Source organism: Amphiura filiformis, chromosome 3, assembly GCF_039555335.1.
Source record: "Amphiura filiformis chromosome 3, Afil_fr2py, whole genome shotgun sequence".
Classification (NCBI taxonomy): domain Eukaryota; kingdom Metazoa; phylum Echinodermata; class Ophiuroidea; order Amphilepidida; family Amphiuridae; genus Amphiura; species Amphiura filiformis.
This window is the reverse complement of record NC_092630.1, coordinates 69,065,901-69,090,308: the sequence shown is the minus strand read 5'-3', so window position 1 is coordinate 69,090,308 and position 24,408 is coordinate 69,065,901. Positions and strand designations below refer to the sequence as shown.

General features: G+C 37.1%; 1 protein-coding gene across 1 annotated transcript in view; it reads left to right on the top strand.

The window, feature by feature from the left end:
* The window catches only part of LOC140147459 (fibrocystin-L-like), a 38,236-nt gene extending 13,895 nt beyond the window's left edge, over positions 1-24,341 (top strand). The window contains 24 exon segments of the mRNA XM_072169237.1: positions 282-330; positions 332-433; positions 2,095-2,251; positions 2,412-2,627; positions 3,509-3,676; positions 6,792-6,992; positions 7,788-7,909; positions 7,912-8,515; positions 8,518-9,366; positions 9,369-9,437; positions 10,289-10,377; positions 10,380-10,554; positions 10,939-11,190; positions 12,170-12,415; positions 16,268-16,447; positions 16,722-16,955; positions 17,826-17,959; positions 17,961-18,176; positions 18,721-18,897; positions 19,887-20,061; positions 20,683-20,845; positions 21,726-21,958; positions 22,869-23,730; positions 24,218-24,341. Of these exon segments, the coding sequence (XP_072025338.1) occupies positions 282-330; positions 332-433; positions 2,095-2,251; positions 2,412-2,627; positions 3,509-3,676; positions 6,792-6,992; positions 7,788-7,909; positions 7,912-8,515; positions 8,518-9,366; positions 9,369-9,437; positions 10,289-10,377; positions 10,380-10,554; positions 10,939-11,190; positions 12,170-12,415; positions 16,268-16,447; positions 16,722-16,955; positions 17,826-17,959; positions 17,961-18,176; positions 18,721-18,897; positions 19,887-20,061; positions 20,683-20,845; positions 21,726-21,958; positions 22,869-23,656 (5,599 nt within the window). The 3' untranslated portion in view covers positions 23,657-23,730; positions 24,218-24,341.
* Positions 24,342-24,408: the final 67 nt, after the last annotated feature.

Sequence of the window (24,408 nt, the reverse complement as noted above, 5' to 3'; positions counted from 1 at the left end):
ACATTATGTGGCTTGGATTAGCAAATGAGGTGTTTTACAGCTTTTCATGATTGTGATTCAATGAGCCAATCAGAACCCCACTTTCATGTTATGCTAGTGTACATGCTAAAGTGGCAATACTGAACCTCTCCACAGTGATTAGTAAGCACTGATTGCACAAACCTTATAATACTCATAACTTAAAAATGTCAATTAATCATGCAGTTTAGGGCCTTTAATATCAAGTACAAGCTATTATGGTCCCATATAACTCAGCTCATGTACATTGTATTTCATCACAGTTCAACAGGAAACAAAGTATCCATCGCAGGGACAGTGTGTGAAGTACAAATGCGAATCTGCTACAAAGATTACATGTCTTACAGGAGAGCATTCTGAAACCATTAAAACTAAAGTCAGGGTGGAAGTTAGCAACAAGGGTATAGCCACTCAGGTAATTGACTCAAAACAAATCATGTGATTTGGAAATGATTTATTCTCAATTCTTAATTGAAACTGTTACACTTTAAAAAAAAAAAAACAAAGAGATCAAAATATGAGAGAAGATCATTTCTAGAATTGTTTTTATAAACTTTCTCGCCAAAGTACATCTCCTTGTGATCAGCTAGTGCTACTAGGATCTTACTAGGATCTCAGAGTACATCCCTGTGTGATCAGCTAGTATTATTAGGATCTCAAAGTACATCCCTGTGTGATCAGTTAGTGTTACTAGGATCTCAAAGTACATCCCTGTGTGATCAGCTAGTATTACTAGGATCTCAAAGCACATCCCTGTGTGATCACTCGACTGACCCTATTCCCTCTCATCTCATTGGACTGGCACCTGCAAAGGGACTGGTGACATGTCAGTCATCCCTGTGTGATCAGCTAGTGTTACTAGGATCTCAGCTCAAATTACATCCCTGTGTGATCCATTAGTGTTACTAGGATCTCAAAGTACATCCCTGTGTGATCATTAGTGCTACTAGGATCTCAAAGTACATCCCTGTGTGATCAGCTAGTGTTACTAGGATCTCAAAGTACATCCCTGTGTGATCAGTTAGTGTTACTAGGATCTCAAAGTACACCCCTGTGTGATCAGCTAGTGTTACTAGGATCTCAAAGTACATGCCTGTGTGATCAGCTAGTGTTACTAGGATCTCAAAGTACATCCCTGTGTGATCCGCTAGTGTTACTAGGATCTCAAAGTACACCCCTGTGTGATCAGCTAGTGTTACTAGGATCTCAAAGTACATCCCTGTGTGATCAGCTAGTGTTACTAGGATCTCAAAGTACATCCCTGTGTGATCAGCTAGTGTTACTAGGATCTCAAACATCCTAATGTGATCCGTTAGTGCTACTAGGATACCTTTTTTCATCTAATCTCATTGTGTTACTGGCATCTCAAAGTACATCTGTGTCATCCTGTTATTGCACTAGGATATCAATTACACCCTGATTGAACTTTGTTTGTTACTAGGATCTCAGAGCAGTAGTCCCTGTGTGATAAGCTAGTGTTGACTAGGATCTCAAAAACATGTAGGTAGTGATCAGCTAGTGTTGACTAGGATCTCAAAGTACATACCTGTGTGATCAGCTAGTGTTACTAGGAATCAAGGAATGCAAATTTGTCGCCTGTGCACTTCTCTTGTGTGAATTTGATATTGGTGCTGATCAGCTGTGTTACTAGGATCTCAAAGTACATCCCTGTGTGTCAGCTATGTTACTAGGATCTCAATAACATCCCTGTGTGAGATTTCAACTTTCACATGCATGGGATTCATCAATAATCAATATTCAGCTAGTATTACTACATGATCAGTCTTCAATTATGATCAATACCAGAGCATCTGTGCAGTTGCCAGATGAAGTCCAATGAGATTGGATGAAAATGTGCAAAATTCGGAAGGTCAGTCCAGTATTTTATTCATAATTTACCTTCTAATTCTACGACTGGATAATTCATAATATACTCCAACATACCCAATGTGATACAGAGCTTTAACCCCAATTTCATGCACTCTTAGATAGCGAGAACCAATGGATGTTATTAAACTTTGCATAGAAATGACACCATTTTGGCTTATGTAATGTGCTCTCATTGTTGTTTCACAGAATTATGCCGACTATTATTATGTAGACCGATGGTCATCGCGGTTTACTTGGGGTGGTAAAGACCCACCAGTGAAAGGAGACTTTATCGTCATCAAGGCAGGACAGAGGGTCCTCATGGACGTGGACACACCTGTATTGAAGATGGTTCTTATTCAAGGTAAAGTTGTTTAGAAACTGACAAAAGCTTAGAAATCAGCAAGCAAAAAAATAGCGCTTAAAATTATTCTTTGTTTGAAGGCCTATGATTTTTGTAATGCAATTCTTAATATGATAGCATTAGGAAAAGTTATAGCAGTTCTCTTCTTTCTCCTTTTCAGGAGGATGTTTGATATTTGATGATGAGCAAGCAAGCATCACATTGAATGCTGAGTACATACTTATTGTAGATGGTGGGTGCCTTCAAATAGGAACAGAAGAGGAACCATACTTGAATAAAGCTACTATCATGATGCATGGTCATGTCCTATCAAAAGAGCTACCGTTGTATGGAGCCAAAACCATAGCAGTCAGGAATGGAACCCTAGACCTACATGGTAATTCTAGTAATTTTGTGACTTTATATTTATTTTTGGGCTCGAGCATACTGGCATATGAAAGTTTTGAGAGAGAACAAATCAGGACTCAGCTGGGATTGAACCTCAGTTGCTGGATTACGGTCCAGATTTTAACCATTGAACTACCGAGTTTACAGTTGGTACTCGGGCAATCATAACAAGTCCTCATGATAACTCTCTGTGTCTAAGTGGCCAGTTATAATATTAAAAGATGAAAAAAGGAGGCAGTCTATATGCTTCAACCTAACAGGGCATAAGACAATGCAAGACACAATTAATATATGCAAGAATCAAGATTTGTTTTCTCTCTCAAAATTTTCATATGCCAGTTTGCTTATTTCATGATCTACAATTTCATCCCTCCACTTTCTGAGCATATTGAAGTGGTTATGTCATCAGAAGTATGTGCCTACAAATCAGGCATACATAACCAATCAAAAGATATCGCAATGTTGTACAATAATAACAAAAAAATAGCCAAGACTCTCATGAATTGAAGCAGAATGGTGTATATGTTTCAAAATGTGTTACAATTGACATGTTATAAACATCAACACGTATTGATTGGAAAAAGGTATTCATTAGGTAATCTAACTTGTGAATTCCTCTTACTTTATTAGAATGAAATTTAGGAGGAATTAAAGTAGTAGATAAATGATTTCTAAATGTTTTCTAAACAATTGGCATAGTCGGGGGCGGGAGGGAAATGGGGGCATATTTATGATGTTTAGGACTTTTTTTTACTACTTTTTATAATTTCTGTTAAATTTGGTTTTCCTGGAAAGTCACATTAGCTCCCTCCCCCATGAAAAAATCCTGGCTATGCCAATGTTATAAGCAGATGTTTGCTATATTTCAAGGCAAGCCTGTCCCAGTGACATGGACCCATCTGGCACAGACCATCAAAGCTGGTGACATGAAGATGACACTGGAGCAAGCAATCACATGGAATGTCAATGATAAGATTGTGATTGCATCTACTGGTGACAGGCATAGTCAAAGGGAAAATGAAGAGCTGACCATTACAGGTGAGTGAGGTACCATATGAATGTCATACGGTATTGTGATTGCATCTACTGGTGACAGGCATAGTCAAAGGGAAAAAGAAGAGCTGATCATTACAGGTGAGTGAGGTACCATATGAATGTCATACGGTATTGTGATTGCATCTACTGGTGACAGACATAGTCAAAGGGAAAATGAAGAGCTGACCATTACAGGTGAGTGAGGTACCATATGAATGTCATACGGTATTGTGATTGCATCTACTGGTGACAGGCATAGTCAAAGGAAAATGAAGAGCTGATTATTACAGGTGAGTGATGTACCATATGAATGTCATACGATATTATGATTGCATCTACTGGTGACAGGCATAGTCAAAGGGAAAATGAAGAGCTGACCATTACAGGTGAGTGAGGTACCATATGAATGTCATACAGTATTGTGATTGCATCTACTGGTGACGGGCATAGTCAAAGGGAAAATGAAGAGCTGACCATTACAGGTGAGTGAGGTACCACATGAATGTCATACGGTATTGTGATTGCATCTACTGGTGACAGGCATAGTCAAAGGGAAAATGAAGAGCTTACTATTACAGGTGAGTGAAGTACCATATGAATGTCATACGGTATTGTGATAGCATCTACTGGTGACAGGCATAGTCAAAGGGATAATGAAGAGCTGACCATTACAGGTGAGTGATGTACCACATGAATGTCATACGGTATTGTGATTGCATCTACTGGTGACAGGCATAGTCAAAGGGAAAATGAAGAGCTGACTATTACAGGTGAGTGATGTACCATATGAATGTCATACGGTATTGTGATTGCATCTACTGGTGACAGGCATAGTCAAAGGGAAAATGAAGAGCTGACCATTACAGGTGAGGGAGGTACCATATGAATGTCATACGGTATTGTGATTGCATCTACTGGTGACAGGCATAGTCAAAGGGAAAATGAAGAGCTGACCATTACAGGTGAGTGAGGTACCATATGAATGTCATACGATATTATGATTGCATCTACTGGTGACAGGCATAGTCAAAGGGAAAATGAAGAGCTGACCATTACAGGTGAGTGAGGTACCATATGAATGTCATACGGTATTGTGATTGCATCTACTGGTGACAGGCATAGTCAAAGGGAAAATGAAGAGCTGACTATTACAGGTGAGTGAGGTACCATATGAATGTCATACGGTATTGTGATAGCATCTACTGGTGACAGGCATAGTCAAAGGGAAAATGAAGAGCTGACCATTACAGGTGAGTGATGTACCACATGAATGTCATACGGTATTGTGATTGCATCTACTGGTGACAGGCATAGTCAAAGGGAAAATGAAGAGCTGACTATTACAGGTGAGTGATGTACCATATGAATGTCATACGGTATTGTGATTGCATCTACTGGTGACAGGCATAGTCAAAGGGAAAATGAAGAGCTGACCATTACAGGTGAGGGAGGTACCATATGAATGTCATACGGTATTGTGATAGCATCTACTGGTGACAGGCATAGTCAAAGGGAAAATGAAGAGCTGACCATTACAGGTGAGGGAGGTAGCATATGAATGTCATACGGTATTGTGATTGCATCTACTGGTGACAGGCATAGTCAAAGGGAAAATGAAGAGCTGACTATTACAGGTGAGTGATGTATCATATGAATGTCATACAGTATTGTGATTGCATCTACTAGTGACAGGCATAGTCAAAGGGAAAATGAAGAGCTGACCATTACAGGTGAGTGATGTACCATATGAATGTCATACGGTATTGTGATTGCATCTACTGGTGACAGGCATAGTCAAAGGGAAAATGAAGAGCTGACTATTACAGGTGAGTGATGTACCATATGAATGTCGTACGGGTATTGTGATTGCATCTACTGGTGACAGGCATAGTCAAAGGGAAAATGAAGAGCTGACCATTACAGGTGAGTGATGTACCACATGAATGTCATATGGTATTGTGATTGCATCTACTGGTGACAGGCATAGTCAAAGGGAAAATGAAGAGCTGACCATTACCGGTGAGGGAGGTACCATATGAATGTCATACGGTATTGTGATTGCATCTACTGGTGACAGGCATAGTCGAAGGGAAAATGAAGAGCTGACCATTACAGGTGAGTGAGGTACCACATGAATGTCACATGACTGTCATGTGGATTTGTCTGAATGTCACATGGATATCACACGTCTTGTTTTTTGTTGTTTTTCCAGTGAAGGATGTAGATTTATCTTTGTTTCATCTGGCTAAACAGAATAATTTTAATCAAAACCTATAAAAGTAATTAAATTTATAATTCTGTATTGTGTAGAATCAGGAGTACACCCACTATAGCACAGGACTAAAGTGTGCCTCTTTTGTGGATACCTGACATGGAGTTAGAGAATAAAAGTGAACTGTCTATATATCACCTGATATAACATTGTAATTTAACCATAATTTTAGTGGAACTTGCACATTCCAATTAATGGTATCTACCATGTTATATCAGGTGTTAGATACATAGCTGGGTCTCAAAACAGATCAACCTTAAAATTATGTTTAGTTGAAATGTATGACCATTTTGTAACCATTTTTATCAAGTTCACTCCTGTGCATGAAGTTGGTGAGTCCAATAAGTCCTCATTTACCCAAGCAAACACAAAATACTGAGCTAAGCGCTGTGATCACTGCTGTGCATCATATGTATTCTTACGCATATTCATGCCCATATGTATTACAAGATATAACACTGCTCAGATATGAGGATCAATCAGATTGACAAGATTATTATAGCTGTTTAAAAATTAGAGAATAATAAGTGATATGAATTTTTGTTTTACTATCCTCTACCATGTGATAGACAAACAGTCAGGTCCAATGTTTTTTGAGTATTGGATGCCGGCAACTATGATAAAATATTGGACCTGAGTGTCATCTATCAAATGGTAGATGATAGAAAAAACAAAAATTCATTTGGTTTATTCTCGTTGTTAGTCAGTTAAATATTATTTTATAACTAAACACTTTCTACCGTGTGATAGACGGCATGCAGAAACCAATAGAATTCAGCACTTAAAAGCTAAACCACAGCCACTGACTGAGAATGCCCATTATCACACTTGCTTTCTTTTGCACAGCTGTGTCTGGTGATGGTATGACACTGGACTTTGAGCCTGCTGTTAAATATGACCACATCTCTATGGTGCAGATTATTAATGGGGTTACCTTGGAAACCAGGGCAGAAGTTGGTTTGCTTACCAGGAATGTGGTTGTCCGTGGATCAGTTGATTCTGAATGGACAGAAACAATAGAAGCGTGTGAAGAAGAGTTTAATACAGGTAAGTAAGAATGCTAGACTGAAACCCAGAAGTTCCAGGTTCAAATCCTGATCAGGGAAGATTTTTTTTTTCTTCGTCTAGTTAACTAGTTAACTAATTAGTTGTTAACTAGTTAACAAATCATCTTTGTAACTGATAAATTTATTTGGTTTTAGAGAAAAGTGTTTGAAATATATTGAAATTTTATTAATCTATGCTTTCACAAAGCTTAAGTTGTATACCTAACCTATTTTGCAATTTTACCATATTTTTGTATGGTTTGAAACATATTTTACCCTTGACTGTGATAAAAATATTAATAACGGATGATTAGCAGAAAAAGCTTCTTACATGCTAGTTTTTCATGTTCAGGGAAACAAACATGTTTGAAAGCTCAACACTGGTTTCCCATTTTTTAAATGTTTAACTGGGCAATGTATTCCATAATATCATTGACCGTATTCAACATTCAACATTTGAGATTTTTTTTTCAGAATAAGTTATACTCTGATAGTGATAAGTGAATTACATTGAAAATATGGTATATTTGCATTACTTTTAACCAGGTTTTAATTGACAATAATGTTTTAATCAAGATTATGCAGCAAATGAAAATCGCTAAATTTTCAAATTCAATTTTCTCGAAATGCGTCAATATGTGATACGGTCGATGATATGGATACATAATTCATGGAAAAATATCAAATTTACAATTTATCGACCCTCAATTTGGTGTCATATTACCCTGCTTGTAAAGATATGAAGCTGCTAAAGAATGTCATCTTATCACTACTCAAATATTTGTTCCATCCACAGGTCAATTTGCAACCCAGACTTGTTTCCAAGGTAAATTTGGGGAAGAGACTGCAAATGATCAGTATGGTGCTGCCATTATGCTATTCGCTAAAGAAAAGGACAAACATCTTGCCACTGGACGCCTCTCTCATACATAGAGGTCACACACGCAGGTCAAGCTTTCCGTTTGGGTCGTTATCCAATACATTTCCATCTCAATGGCGATGTGACCGGTAATTATGTCCGGGGATGCTCTGTTCATGACACCTTCAACAGAGCTGTCACCATTCATGGTGTACATAACCTTCTTGTTGAACATAATGTGGCATACAAAATCTTGGGTCATGCATACTTCTTGGAAGATGGCATAGAGACCAATAATATCATCCAGTACAATTTAGCCATATTTGTCCGCCCCAGCAGTAGTCTGCTTAATGTTGATGTCACCCCTGCAGCATACTGGATCACTAATCCCGACAACATAGTCAGACATAATGCAGCTGCTGGCTGCTCTCATTTTGGTTTCTGGTACAATGCCCCAGAACGCCCTGGAGGTCCGTCATATACATCTAGTGTATGTCCTCGAAATATTCCAGTACTTGAGTTTCGTAACAACTCGGCACATTCATTAGGTTGGTATGGACTGTGGATATTCCCTGTGTATTATCCAAAAGAAGGTGGTGGATGTAGCTCATCATTGGCATCTGCTCCTGCAGAGTTTCATAACCTTACTGTTTGGCATGTGGAGAGAGTGCAGAGGCAGTTGAAGTTGGTGCTGTACGAATCTACAATTTCCTAATATCAGATGCAACTGAGTCTGGTGTGGAATACCAGACTTCATGGGATGCATGGGGTGGTCCATTCATTAAAGATTCTGTCATCATTGCTCACAGTGACATTGCTGTGTCTGAAACCTCTTGCACGGCAGCAGGAGTTCAACTTCCTAAAAGCAGACATCTTACCGTTGATGGCGTCAAATTCATGAACTTTGATCGGGTTGGATGTGCTGCAATCCGTGCTTGTGGCCATTGCAAACAAGATCAGGGCGGTTACCAAAGCAGATTAAAAAATATTGAGTATTACAATTCACCCAACAAAGCCCTATGGCTGTGGCAACATGAATGTTGGTTGGAAGATCTTGATGGTACCCTATTAGGGGAAAGTGCCAATTATAAATTGCTGCCATACAATCCTAATCTACCAGCAGATCACTGTGACTGGGGTGATTCACAATTTGGATCCAGCAGCTTGCCCGGAGCAGTTTGTGATGAAACCGTGACATTCCATCGATTGGCATTCAATAAGCCCCTTCCAACATCGCTTAAATACAAGCGTAGTGTATTTGTCAATGACAATGGAGCAAGTTATATCAATTTTCGCGAGAAGAGGCTCACACATGGTAATGGATGGATGATCACACTCATCGATGGTGATAACTACCGCTGGTTCTTTGAAGACCGTGATCATCTGACCAATATAAGCTATGATGCTAGATTTGAAGAATTCAGTGATGGAAATTTTGTTCTGATGAATCATAATTTTACTCAAAAACCTGATGTATTTTCCCTTACTGGTGACATACGGAATGGCACCGCAGCAGTTCAAGCTATGATGCTGATGATCATGGAGACTGGAATTTTGACAACAGTACCAAGGTCTTCACATATCTCAGTAAGTATAGTCTATTATCATTGCTTTTTAATGTATAAATATTTGTCACAGAAATTTGACCAAAGATGCTAATGGAGGATAAAAATGATCTCTACCATGTACTCATGAGCTGTATGCATTCTTGTTTTGTTTGTAAAATGTGTTGTCAAATAAAGTACATGTTTAAAACATCTTATCTTATTTTGTCTCCTTCTACCAAAAACAAGTAATCAGAAAATACTACTAAGTAGTATTCAATAAAGATCAATATTGTTGATTATCTTTCAGTTTAGGTCTTTTCAAATATTGTAAAGCATGATATTTTCTTGGTACTAATTTTTCTGATCGAGCAGTTGTTCTGTTTTTTTATTTTAGCGATAACAAACAGTTACACATTAAAGTATATGGGTAAAACAATATTTTTGCAGACTTGGTTCTTGGTTCTGAAATTAACTGCAAAAAAGGCAAAAATAAAATCCTCACGAATATTTCCTGCTATACAATGTCTCGTCTCATTTGAGATTAACGTCATGTTGGACATTGTTGTGGCAGACTTTACATGGTTGCGTCACCAGCATATGAACAAATCACCCTTCTTCAGTATGTGTATATACGCCCGCTGGATTAGGTTAGTGCGCGATTTGAATCTGCCATTACGAAATCCAACATTGCGTTACTCTCAACTTGAGGTGAAACACAGTAGTAGTGCAAGAGGAAGACTAGACGTTTGCAGATTGGAAATATGATGAGTGAATGTGAATAGTTTATAAATTTGCAAATACAGTTTTGATACAAATTTCCTTTTGCAATTAAAAGTAAATTGCAAAGGAATAAGAATCAGGCAATAATTTATTTTCTTCTTTGTGTTACAGTTTCAGGCAAAGGTCGCTCTAATGCCGACCTAAGTGTTAATCTTGGCGTATATCGTTGCTTCTACAAGGATTGTATGCACGCCGTGCCTTCTCCCCTCCAGAGCTGCCAGATTTTGGCAATACCTCAAGTCGTCCTAGCAATGTGTCTTTGTGGTCAGATGTTAAGACATGGGAAAATACTCCTGCTGGGTGGGGGAGTAATACAGGCGATGGGAGTTACAGTGGGGCACTACCTCAAGATGGTGAAGATGTGATGATATTACCAGGTAAGACAATTTAGAGAAAAACATGAATTAGATAATTGGACAAATTTCAAGCTTTTATCATATCTTATTTATAACAATACCTACTCACAATAGCACTTGATTTTTTTTTTATTATTATGAAACAAAACTATTCATTATCACTGTTCATTATCATGTGTATGAATATCCACTTGTATTAATAATTCTGTTTTGCCTTAGTGTAATCTCATGTTGAGTAAAAAGAAAAGGTTAATATTGACCTTCACATGTTTGGTCAACTAAGATGGTTTTAATTTAACCTAACGTAAAGAAAAATGCAGTGAGTTGTAGTGCACTTCATACAGGCAATTAAGCCCACAAGTCTCAACACACTAGACAGGGAGTCCCTTTTTTTCTCTATAACAGGCACATATGTTGTGGCTGACACTGACCTACCCGTCATGAGAAAACTCTTCATATACGGCACATTGGAATTGGATGACACACACGATTTCATCATCACTGCAACATACATACTGATACAAGGAGGGCGCTTAATTATTGGCTACAGTGAAGAGGAACCTTTCACCCATAATGTGCATATTCTACTAGAAGGAAATCATTTTACTGAAGATATTCCACTGCCTAATGGTCCAAACTTAGGATCCAAAGCAATAGGTAGGTATCAATAAATTAAACAATCAATTAAACAACCAACTAAAAGTTAATCAATCATCAATCAATTAGTGGGTTTTATAAGCATATTTAATCAATTGACTTTGATGATATTAAGTGCCCAGGTTTTTGTTTCATTTGTTGTGTATTTCATAAATATTGTATAATTGCACAGGCGCACACTCCGCGTAATACACGCTGTGCTTTTGGACGCATGGATGCATTTATATTTGCTTGCATTTTCCAACATTTTAGTGACAATTTTATATTTGCTTGAATTTTCCAACATTTTAGTGACAATTTTGTTTTAAAAATAGCAAAAATCACAGGATTTTTTTCTTGTGTATGAAATAGGTTAATAAATGCATATTACTTGTTGCTCGAGAAACTGTACAAAATTATACACTTGTACTATAGGATGTTGATGTGTCTAATGCACCCCACCTTCTGGGCATGTGCATTAGACGCATCAACATCTCAGTACACATGTATCATTTTGTTCAATTTCACTCCCAAAAAGTGATATGCACAATATGGGTGGAAAAGGTAAACAAGACAGACTAACTTGGCAGTATCACAGACTACTACAGACTAACCACAAACAGTCAAATTCTCAGCATCACCCAATAATGAGGGCTGATTGTTCCATGAAGTGTGACAGACAAAACTGCTACACACATACTGCATATTTTTACGGTTTTTCGCAAAGACACGCAATGCTCTATGGCGTATACGTGAAGGCACACAATGCTGGCATTGTGTTATAGACACAAACGATTGGATCTCATGATTATACAAGAATTCATAGCATACAAAGAACTTTGATCATTGATGGATAGGCTGCAGTGGTCTGTGGATAGTATGCATTCAAATTATACCACAGTTGCCAAATAACTATATGTACAATTATGATATCCTCCTCTATGAGTATTTTAAGAGCAATCTCAACCACATACTTCACTAAAGCATTTTTTCCCCATAGGTTCATTTGGTGGTCTTGACATTCATGGTCAAAATCGCAGTGTGTACTGGACACACCTAGCAACACCTGTGGCACCTGGTGATGACACCATCACAGTTGAAGAGGATACTGATTGGGAGGAAGGTGATGAGATTATGGTGACATCTACTACGTATGAGCCATGGCATACTGAAACATTCAAGATTCTATCAGTAACAGATGCAAGGACATTTGTGTTGAATGCAACATTTGAGTATAGCCATTTAGGTAAATATGTAGCTTAAAAAAACAAGGAGATTCATAGTGCACTATGACAAATCTCCAGGCCTCATCACACTGTACCGGAAATCTCTGGTTACTATGGCCTAAAACACACCATATGCCACCATTTAGATATATTCAAGACTCACAGTGTTGTGAGTCTCGCTTACTACAAATTGTGTGTACACCATTGTATAACATGATGCTTGCAGCCAGAATTCATAACATGTTTAGTCATGAAAATATATGAATGAATCCCGTTCATGGTTACCAGAACATTTTGTGATTCTTATTTCATCCAAATAATAACAAGAAATAACAAGTAACATTATTAAATAACATGAATTTCCTTCATTTTCCCTACCATGCAATTCTCGCGATTCCAAATACAGCGCGCCACCAACGACGGCAGTGAAAATTGGCATTTCCGTGTCTGGGGTCGACATCCTTTTTCATCAACCATAGCTGATGTTTGTGATTATTACTCTAAAAACACAATGTTTTGTAGTACGTTTTGAAATTTTTTGAGACTTTCTGTGTTGAAGTGAAATATTGCAGTTTGATATTCATAGATGTCCTTTTCTAAAACCCGCGAACTTGATGTTGATACTAGGTGTTAACTTTTTGTTATCCCATTTTCTAAAACCGCCCTTTTTTGTTTTTAAACTTTACGATACTTTTCAGCCCGATACGCGTTAGCCTAGTCAATGTGAAGTAGCCCTAGGCCTGTCCTTTTTTTAAATGGAAAACGCATAGGTTTTATTTTGGTTATTAGAATAAATTGTTTTAATTCTTTCTGAATTTATTGTTTGTTCAATACGATAATAATATAACACATATGGTGTTGCTTTTTGTAATCGGCCTACATTTACTAAAAATGTGGGGTTTTTTTTGCACGAAAGCGCTTATAGCGCTGCCCGCCACATGGATAGGCCTACAGCAAAGAAATTCAAGTAAATTTTAAAAAGATTCTTAATACTCATTACTTATAAACATGCATCACATTGGTTTGCCGTTTTTGTTATTATTGTAATTGTTTGATTTGTCCTTATTTTATGTATAGCCTAAATTTGTATTTTTAATTATATTACTATCAAACATTTAAAAAATTACGATCGCAATAAAAACACTTTGTAGGCATAGCTTACACGCATAAAAATAGCATTTATTTTTGTTAATATTTCATTTTGAGACTTTAATGCATAAGTTCAACAATACCTCATAGAGTTCTAGCATTATAATAAAGATGAAGAAAGTTTCAAACTGCAAAAGAGTACATGAATTTTAAAAGATCATTATTTTAAGGCATATCAAGAAAATCTGCATGAAAAAACTTTAGAACTTTAGAACCAATTAGGCCTATGCTAGACCTTTGGTGTTTTCAATTTAAAATGATAGCCTAATTACAGTAACACAATTTTCAAAAATGCCTCCTTTGGCCCCCATGAACCAGATCGTGTCACAATTAAGGTTTAAATTTGACAATTGTCATGCCCGATTTTAATATTAATTCATGTTTCTTTTTCATATTTTATTTTTACTTCCGCTTTCTTGCATGTCATACTATCTTTATTTCATCTTTCCCCTTTAATAATTCATAACCCAAGGAAATTTACTCTTAATGTAGGCCTAGGCCTACTCCCAAATAGCACACGTTGGTTGGAATGAGTTTTTTTTAAGTCATATTATCGGTCGGCACAACATTGAAAAATCAAAAACTTTTTCGACTAAATATTCAATTGGACAATTTTAAACACCTAGGCCTAGGCCTATACATGCTTTTTTAAAAAGAAAAAGAAAATGGGAACGATTAAAATCTTTCCCATTTTCTTTTTCTTTCTCATGAAATTATAAGTCAACACTGTGAAAAGAACTGAACTGTAGTGTAGTCCAACCTTTACGGCATTGTGGACTTTGAAAAATGAAAAACGTGCCTATTCATACAGAAGGGTAGGCCTATTCGAGCTCCCGCACCGAATTTATTGAGGGGGCTGAGTCCCCCGCACCCGGTTCATAAGCCTATGTAATTTTGTTGACAGAATTGCATCACGAGAGTTTATTTTAAAAATTAACAGGTTTATTTGTTTAGTGCAAGTATTTTCTCCCGACATTATACATTGGGGCCAAAGTGTTTTGTTTATAGGGCTAGGCCTATATAGAAGGAAATGGCTTCTAAATTTCACGATCTTTCATGATCATACAGTAGGCCTACATCATGCTACAAAGAGCGTTTCAAACGTCACACGAAAAATGCTTATAATATCTATTCAAGTTTGTTAAAAAGGTTATAAATGTAAAACATCTCGATAGGCCTAGGTTAGCAAGAAAAAATAATAAAAATAAAAAATAAGACAAGCGTTCAAAACATTTATGAAAACCAAACGCTTTTATCTTAATCATATGTATGGTAATAATTATGGGAAAAGTTATCCAATCAAGAAATAAAAAAGGCACGCAATTTCAGTTTTAGATTAAATTACCTGTTTGAAATTGTCTTGCATCAAAAGCATTTGCTATTATCAACTCGAAAATTGACATTTTGACATCGGGTTTATAGGCCTAGATTGTCGATCAGAGACATCAACATTTTTGACATAGAGTTTTAACCGTAGATGGTTGAATAGGAATAGAGTACATTTGAAATTCGAAAACCGTTTTAATCGTACTAAAAAATGCTTTACGCTGTCCATGCTGTTAAAATATGTATTGAATATTTCGTTATTCTAAATATTGAGAATTAGGCCTACTTTACTTAAAACGAACAAGGTTTAAACATTGGGTTTTTTTTAAGGATATATATAAAGTAGGCCTATCCCCAATCATATTTTTCAGTGTTTTCTTTTCTTAAACGAGAGCCTGAAGTATTTTCCCAGCGCCTCGGATCGGGCTCGGAAAAGTTTGAGAATAAGGGTTTACTTGATGCCCATTATTTTATGTGGGAATAAGCCTAACACTCTGAACATTCATGGAGCTAGGCCTAAACCATGACTGTCGAAATTAACTTTAAAAAGGAGGCAGAAAAAAAAACACATTAAAAAAATGCTTTACGCTGTCCATGCTGTTAAAATATGTATTGAATATTTCGTTATTCTAAATATTGAGAATTATGCCTACTTTACTAAAAACAAACAAGGTTTTAAAATTGTGATTTTTTTAAGGATATATGCATGAGGGTCTAAGTAGGCCTATCCCCAATCATATTTTTTTAATCAAGTCTATTATAGCCCTACTTACAACAAAGCTTAAAGACCTGAAAGTTTTTTCTTTTCTTGCAAACGAGACTGGCCTAAAGTATTTTCCCAAGCGCCTCGGAAAGTTCGGAAAAGTTTGAAAATAAGGGTTTAATTGATGCCCATTATTTTATGTGGGAATAAGCCTAACACTCTGAACATTCACAGAGGTAGGCCTAAACCATGACTGTCGAAATTAACTTTAAAAAGGAGGCAGAAATGAAAAAAAAAATCGTCGGAGGGGTGAATCAACAGCTGATCATCATCAACGTAAATAAACAAAAGTAATCGATAGCAACACTCGTTTCCGTTTCCAGGGTCGATGGTTCATCGTCGACGCGTTATGTATGTCGTTTTTTACCCATGATGCTCTGCGCCAAGTAGATCAGCCAGGCGTGATCGTGAGGTGGCGCGCTGTATTTGAATCGCGTCAATTCGCAAGGCATAACCATTGTTTATGCCTGGCTCTCAAACAAACAAAATGTCAGAATAAGTATGAGCAAAAGTTTCCTTTGACCAAGTTGCCATAAACAGGCTATGCCTCCCTTTTGACCACCTGCATGCATCCCTGCTACCAAGTTTCACTAAATTATTTCTTCTATATCGCCATATTTTTCATATCTTTCAGTTGGAGAACATACAGCTACAGATGGTGAAGTAACCTACACATACGGTCTCAAAGCTGATGTTGCTCTGCTTACAAGAAACATCAAAATAGAGGGCGCTGATTATTCTGATCTCATTGAAGAGTCGTTCGGTGCTCGTCTTATCGTTGGCCGATTCTTTCAAGATGGGGAAATGTACCTAGGTAAAATAATTTATACCATTCTTTAAGCTGATGCAGACATCATGATCCTGAATGTTTTATTGAATGTTGATTGTTAGTATAAAGCAAGTGGTGTTCAAATGAGGATGTTCTAATTGGCATCCTCATTCCTACATCATTCCTACTTTCTCACCATTAAATGAATATTTGCATAAAAAAAAAAAAAAACCTGTATTGCAATACATTTGTTTTCTCACATGACACCTCTAGCACCATAGCTTTCAAATATTAATATGTAATTGATTACTCCTTTCAGGTTATGGACGAATTTCTAATGTTGAGTTCTACCATTCTGGTCAAGAAGGCTGGACAGACTTTTATGATCCTCGATATTCTGTGGCATTCTTAGACACAGGTCCATCGGTTGGAGATTCCTTATCCTATGTTACCGGCTGCAGTTTCCATCAAGGATTTAGCTCTGCTATAGGCTTATTTGGAGCACAAGGGGTCCTCATTCAAGATAATGTCATTCATCATACTGTTGGATCAGGTAAACTGTTTGTGTGTGGCTATTAAATAAAATGAATGAAGGATCCATACTTTTACATGGGAGGGAAGAAAGGTTTTTTTAGATTTTGTCAACCCACAGCGCTCCCGGAGCACAACTGATTTCCTCACCTCATATTATTCATGATATTAGTCCAGGACTAATAGTCCTTTACTGTATCCATTTATATATGAGTAGTCTTTCCTCAATTACTGTATCTAATTACACATATTCTTAAGGGAAAAAGTAATATTTTGCCAGATCAGGTACATATGGTCCCATTTGTAAAGGTACATAGGTCGCAGTGCCTAGGTTGCTGGACGGGGACTTGGACTCATGAACTGTTTTCTTCAATTATGTTATGATATAGCTTATAATGACTAGGTACCCTAGAGATTAAGTAAACTAACTAGTGTTTGTTGACAAATCTCAAAAATTCTCTGCATTTTTTCGCAATGTGCATGGTATGGTAGAGTCTGCATTCATAATGCCTTATGTCTAAAAATTTATATTATGTCATTTTATTTGAATGTGTGTAATATTATGTCCTATAGCTCATTAACTGGTGTATGTGCATTGCACAGACATATTTTACACCCTGCTGTCTAAAATGTCACATATTGTTGATTTTGAATGTTACCAAATACTAGCGGGAGATGAATGTGTAATACTCCAAAATGGAGAATTTCTTTTATCATTAAAAAAAGAGCTATATAAAGCATTGATTGTCATTTTGTATTATTTTGTCAAGATACATAACCAAAAACATAAAAAATGATTTAATATCATAAGATTATTGAAGCTAATGATAGAATAGATAATGACATTGGAGTGATAACAAATTGGTAATTTTTCATTATTTTATCTGCACAGCTGTCATCGATTATGGTACAGGCAACACTTTCATTAACAACTTGGTCACTGTCGTAATAAACCCCGGAACGTACTTAGACCGATTTGAATCGGATAATCTCATTTTGTCTGCTGGATTTGAAGTGGACCAAGCAACAGACGCTTATACTGATCAATAATACTGTGGCTGGTTCAGAGAAGTTTGGGTATAAGATTAAGGGTGAGCCCTGCAATGAGGAGCCGACATGGAGTGGCAATACAGTACACAGTACATGGATGGGTGTGGTACTGTTTAAGAGAAATTTAAAAGGTTGCAGTAAAGTAGCAAACTTTGCTATCTATAAATGTGCCAACCATGGCATATTTGCTCTGGTAAGTCATCAGTTCCCCAAACCATAAGAAAATTACATCAAAATCATAGGCTCTGCTCAAACATTTGAACTACAATCCTAGCAAAAAGCTTGCCACACCAAAGCATTAATTGGCCAACATCCTTCCCCGCTCCCCTATTACAATGTTGATTTGGACAATATGGTTATCATGTCTACATTACGGCCTCTGAACATTGAAAAGAGGGTGGGGAAGGGAGACTGTAAGCTGACTTATTTTCAACTATTGTACAAATATTATGCAGAAATGTATAACATATCACATACTTAACTCTGGCAAATGTATGCTTTTAACAACAATGCTGGTGTGGCAACAAATTTCCGCCAGGATTGTAGCCTATTGTATGCATAGAACAAATAAACCAACCCATGTCTTGCTAAATATTGTTCAATTTTAGCTGCCACTAATAAAAATGTTGATACAGTCCTCATAAATGAATCCAATACATCAGAAAGCACAGCATCACACATGGGTGCTTTTGTACCATCATTCTCACTATAAAATGAATTGCTTTTGTTTTCTATAGATCGGATCTAGTCTCCATGTTACAGATGTTATAATGGCAGACAATAAAGTTGGAATCTCATCTTTATTATACAAACCTGATGCGCTCTCTCATGTCAGATGGGATAAGTTTGTGGGTGTAGAAAATTCCCTTATTGTTGCGATGAGTCCAGACTATGACTGTGGTGGTGATGATGATGTGAGTATAGATGTGACAGCAATCTTAATTTGTAGGTTGTCCGAAGGAGAGACCATATAGTAGTAGCATGAGATATGTGTCCATCAACCATTATAGTTCAAATTTGGTTATGAATAATAATAAGTAGTTGGACTTTGATTGCCCTATGCCGGACCTGCGATTAGAGATTAACCAGCCCCAAGGTGAACAAAAAAAATATGAATAAGTGAAAAAAAGAAAAACAATGCATTTAAAAGAAACATTTAAAAGAAAAAGAAAAAATTGGTTTTACAGCATTCAACACTGGCAGCTCTCCTGATGTACTAAGTATTCTGATAGCAAATTCCATTCTTTAATGGCTTCAGTTGAGGGGCTGCAACTGTGTCTCAAATGCCTCAGTGTACTGACTCTGGCAATATGACATTTTATTTAATGACTCATTTGGATCATGTACTGACTCTGGCTATGTGACATCTTATGTAATGACCCATTTGGATCATGTACTGACTCTGGCTATGTGACATCTTATGTAATAACCCATTTGGATCATGTACTGACTCTGGCTATATGATATCTTATGTAGTAACCCATTTGGATTGTGTACTATCTCTGGCTATATGACATCTTATGTAATGACTCATTTGGATCATGTACTGACTCTGGCTATATGTCATCTTATGTAATGACCCATTTGGATCATGTACTGACTCTGGCTATATGACATCTTATGTAATGACCCATTTTGATCATGTACTGACTCTGGCTATATGACATTTTATGTAATGACCCATTTGGATCATGTACTGACTCTGGCTATATGACATCTTATGTAATGACCCATTTGGATCTTGTACTAACTCATGGAAACCTCATTTAAACCATTTGATAAAATTATATCATATCCTGCAATAGGTGCAAGAACCTATGTGGACAGTAAGTTTTTGTAAACTTTAAAAAAATATCTTGAACTATCTCTATATATTTTTTCGCTATTTCCCACATAAATTTAGGTCAGACCGGAAGCATTTAGACAACCAAAGAATCATCCTACTGGCTTGGCTCCTGGTGGTGGCCACATAGGAATAAAATGGTCAACATTTATGTCTAAAATTAACGGTGCACCACGTAAACCATTTGAATTAGTGATGTCGTATCCCGCAATAGGTGGAAGAACTTATGTGGACAGTAAGTGTGGGTTTCTTTGTTATCAGAACATCATATCCTATATAGCATAGCCTAACCTAGCCTAGCATACCTTAGCATTGCAGAACAGCTGAGCATGCCATGCCATGTTATAGCATGGCATGGCATACACAGAACAAAATGCCCAATTGACAAATAATACTTTTATGAAATAACCAGTATCATCAATCAAGAAACAATTGACATTTGTGTCCAGCTCACAGAATTAGAGAAGGAGAATTGGGGGAATGCGCTCGAGGCATTCATTGTTATGCCCGCGCTACATGAATGATGGGCGCATTTGAAAGACGTACTTGATGCGACCTGCATGCGTGTACCAAGACGCTTCAGATGAGACACAGAATTGTTTTCGTTCTCAACCCTTAGCCGACGGCGCGATTGTATGTGGCAGTATAGGGAGTCCTAGTTCTCCTTCTCTAATTCTGTGGTCCAGCTACTGTGAAGGAAACAGTGGTCAATTTGCAACATGTACCTTGTTTCATTGCTTAGTTCTTTACTTATACTCAGTCCTAGATCTGTTTGCCTTCTGGGTTTGTGCCTATTAACTTGAGGTCTTCATTCTTTTCAGAAAAAACTAATCTATATTCTGTTTTGATTTGTTAGATGTGATGTTTGTTAACTTCCAAACCACATGTAACAGGCAGCATGAGATGATTGTGCCCAACGGCATGAATGCAGATTGTCACCATCCTATGGAGGTGTCCAACATCCGTCTCGTCAATGTAGACACAGATAATATTATGCGGCTACATAGACCACCACTCGGGTAATATTAATAATAATCATCATCATAAAATAGTGGTGACTAGAATATCCTGTTAAATGTTATTGTCAATTGCCATAGCAGTTACTGTATTTGGAGTGAGTAGAGAATCCTGAACTACAACCCTGGACAAAAGGGTTGGAATGAAATTAGTACAGTATTGCAAATATGCCCCCGTTCCCCCTGATCAATGTTGAATCCTGACATTTTGTTCATGTGCGCTCAGTAGTACCCAACATTGATTGGTGGGGCAGGGGGAGGTATTGGGGGTAAGGATAATGTTTAGACTTGACACTAAAGAAAGCGCCATTTCGTCACTCTAAAAATAACGAAAATATGGCCATTACAAGGTGCACATTTTATTTTTCATTCCAACCTATTTTGTCTAGCATTGTAGAACAAGCATTGTGTTTGAATCTCTTGGAAATTTGAGGTTTTGAAGTATGCAGAATTGGTTTACCTCTAAAGTTTGAATAAAAGATGTAAATTGTAATTGTAGTCTGTTCTTGATGTAAGTGTTCTTTAGATTCATACAAAAGCAAGGGTTCATTGCACACAAATAACCGTTCATAAGATTTGAATACCCTTTAACTAGATGTAACTTACGAAGGGTCGCTGTATAAGTCACTTTTATTAATGGTACCAATCGTAAGTCATTTCAGTGAAATGGATTTTACGATGCATCATAAGTTTATAATTATATATGATTGATATTATGACTTATGAAGCTTCGTAAAGTTTAGTTTAATGGACCCTAGGTACATAAGTATAATCACTCTGATGGCTTGGTACCAGATGTTCCCAGAGCAGCAGTATCCTAATGGTCTTAAATGATTTGATAAAATGAATAATCATGACTGTGTTTGGATTTGTCTCACTCTAGTGCTGTCAACCCATCCGATTGTGTAGATATGGATTGTGATGGCATGAAGAAAGCCATGATCAGAGATCTAGATGGAACTCTCCTGGGATCCATTGGTACCATTATCCCTGATGCTGCATTTGAGTGGGATGGAGACCAGAGACGTGGTCTTGGTGACTATAGGATTCCACCTGTCATGGTTACCGAGATTGATGGTAGCCGTATACCATACGATGACAAGTTACCTAATAAAGGTATGGATTTAATTCAATAATATAAACACATAGTACTGCAGATTAGTGAATCAATTGAGCCCAAGTAACAGAATTTACATTAGGAAAATTATGTTAGCCAATTGTGCAAGGTCAAAGTGTATGCAGGGGTCAAATTTCAAAGTTGTTCAAATTTTGTTTAAACTAATTCCAAAGTATTCCTGTGGTCATAAATTCAGAAAATGTGTAGTTTGATCTATCTACAACCTCTTGTTCCAGAGTTATGAGCAAAAAGGTTGAAGGTCAACATTAGGCTCCACATGGGTCAAAACAGTAAATTCCTTTTCTATTCTTTTCTTGATTGCTATTACAAAATGAAAAATTTGAGACCATTTTCATTAAAATCTATATTTCTTTTCTTCAGGAATGCAAATCATCCTATGCAAAATAGCTGCTTCATGTAAAATGCATTTTTTGTACAGCATATTGTAAGATGTTCATATTCTCCATTGCATTCCTGAAGACTTACGCATTACATTTAGTTGTCATTACATAGACGTTTTATAATTCATTATTAATAGGAAGTTGGATCATTCATTATGTTTTGATCATGTCTCACCTCCTTTTTTAACCAAATCGATGGTAATAACTCTTGTAGTGAGGGATCAACATTTAACCACAAATTGCCTCAGGCAAAACTCACTTTCTGGGAACTAAATACCACACAAGGTCATTTTTATGTAACTCATTGACCCATTTGTGTTATATACTGCCTCTAGCTATAATGACATCCTTGTGACAGATACAAACCTCAGGAGGGAATTCAATTTTTGATCAATTCTCTCCAGGTAGTGAAACGTAATGTTACAAAAATACAAATAATAGCTATTGCTTGTCTGTGCACATATTATGTTCTTACAGGTACACAATGATTTGTCTCTATGATTTGCAGGTATCTACCGAGGTCAAAATGATGAGTGTGAATGGAAGAGTGCTTGGACAGCTTATGAGTGTCATGGTATAGATCATATGATGATGGTGGTGGAAAGCCTTGATGCTGACACAGAAGTCCGACGTGTCTCTCCAGTTGCGCTATACTCCGACACCTATGTGGACCTTATCAATGGCCCACAAGACCAGGGATGGTGCCATGGGTATACATGTCAAGAACGTATCAGTACATTTTACACAGTTGTCGCTACTGGGATGTCTTATGAACTGGTATTTAGTGGAACAAATCCCCAACGTCTACGCTACCACTTGCTGAATTCTGATGACACACAAAAAGTGGTGGTTGGTACCTGGTATGCTAACCCACAAAGGTTAGATGTCTATGTGGACGGAAAGTATATAATGCCAAATAATGGAGTCATAGTAAATGGGGAATTGGTGTGGAAGAATGATTTGGCACCAGAAGACTATATACCTGACCCTTCTTCTAATGTGTGCGGTGAAAACTTCTTCCACCGAGATTTGTCTACATTGTATATCAACATCCGTGGTTCACTAGCAGTTGACGTTGTCACCACTCATGTGATTATGGTAACCTTTGGTGTCCCAGCAACAACTGTTGATGATTTCTTTGAAGAGAATTTGATCAACAATTTGGTGGCGTTCCTTGATGTCCTTCCATCCCAGATTAGAATAGTGGACATTATTGCAGAAGACAGTAAACGTCGTAGGAGGACAGCTAGTGAAGCAGAAGTTGTGATAGAGGTTGGCGACCCCCCCTGCAGATAGTATTGAGACAGAGGAAGAAACTAGTACTGGAACTCCAGACACAACTACTGCACCTCCAACTACCACGCCATCAAGTAAGTCATTGTTTCTGGTACTTGTACCAACTGTTTAATCTTTTTATCAGTCGATTTGCACTACAATAAGCGTCCAAAACTTTAATTATTATTATTATCAATTCAATTTACTTTTTGTCTTGCTAGTTATGTGAAATGGAAGGAATAGTTACTGTTGTGATCACAATCTAATATCTCAATATCTATCAAAGCTTATGTAATTATTGTCAGAAATGGAATCATTGATATCATTGCACAATCTAATGTCTCATTATCAATCAAAGCTTATGTAATTTTTGTCAAACAGGTATTATTACCCAAATTCCTTTTGAAATCACAAAATATGACAAACCTTGTGAATTATCTTAACATTTTGCTTTGACCCTCATAATATCTTGTGTCTCTGAAAACTTTTTAAACTCTTTAATCCCAGGCAAAAATTTTTCTCAATTACTTTTATAAACAGCTGATGCACAGCCATTTATCTCTGTTCGGTATTCCATTTCAGCGGAAATGCCTGGCACAGAAGAATTGCCCTCTCTTAGTTTTGAACAGCTGGAGGAAGTTGGCTCAAAACTTGCTGACTCTATGCAACAGGGAGAATTGGAAGAAGCCATCCATGTGCCGGTAGTATCCATGATAATAACGGATCCAGAACCAACACCAGAGGATCCCACTGGTGGTGTGCATGCTACCAAT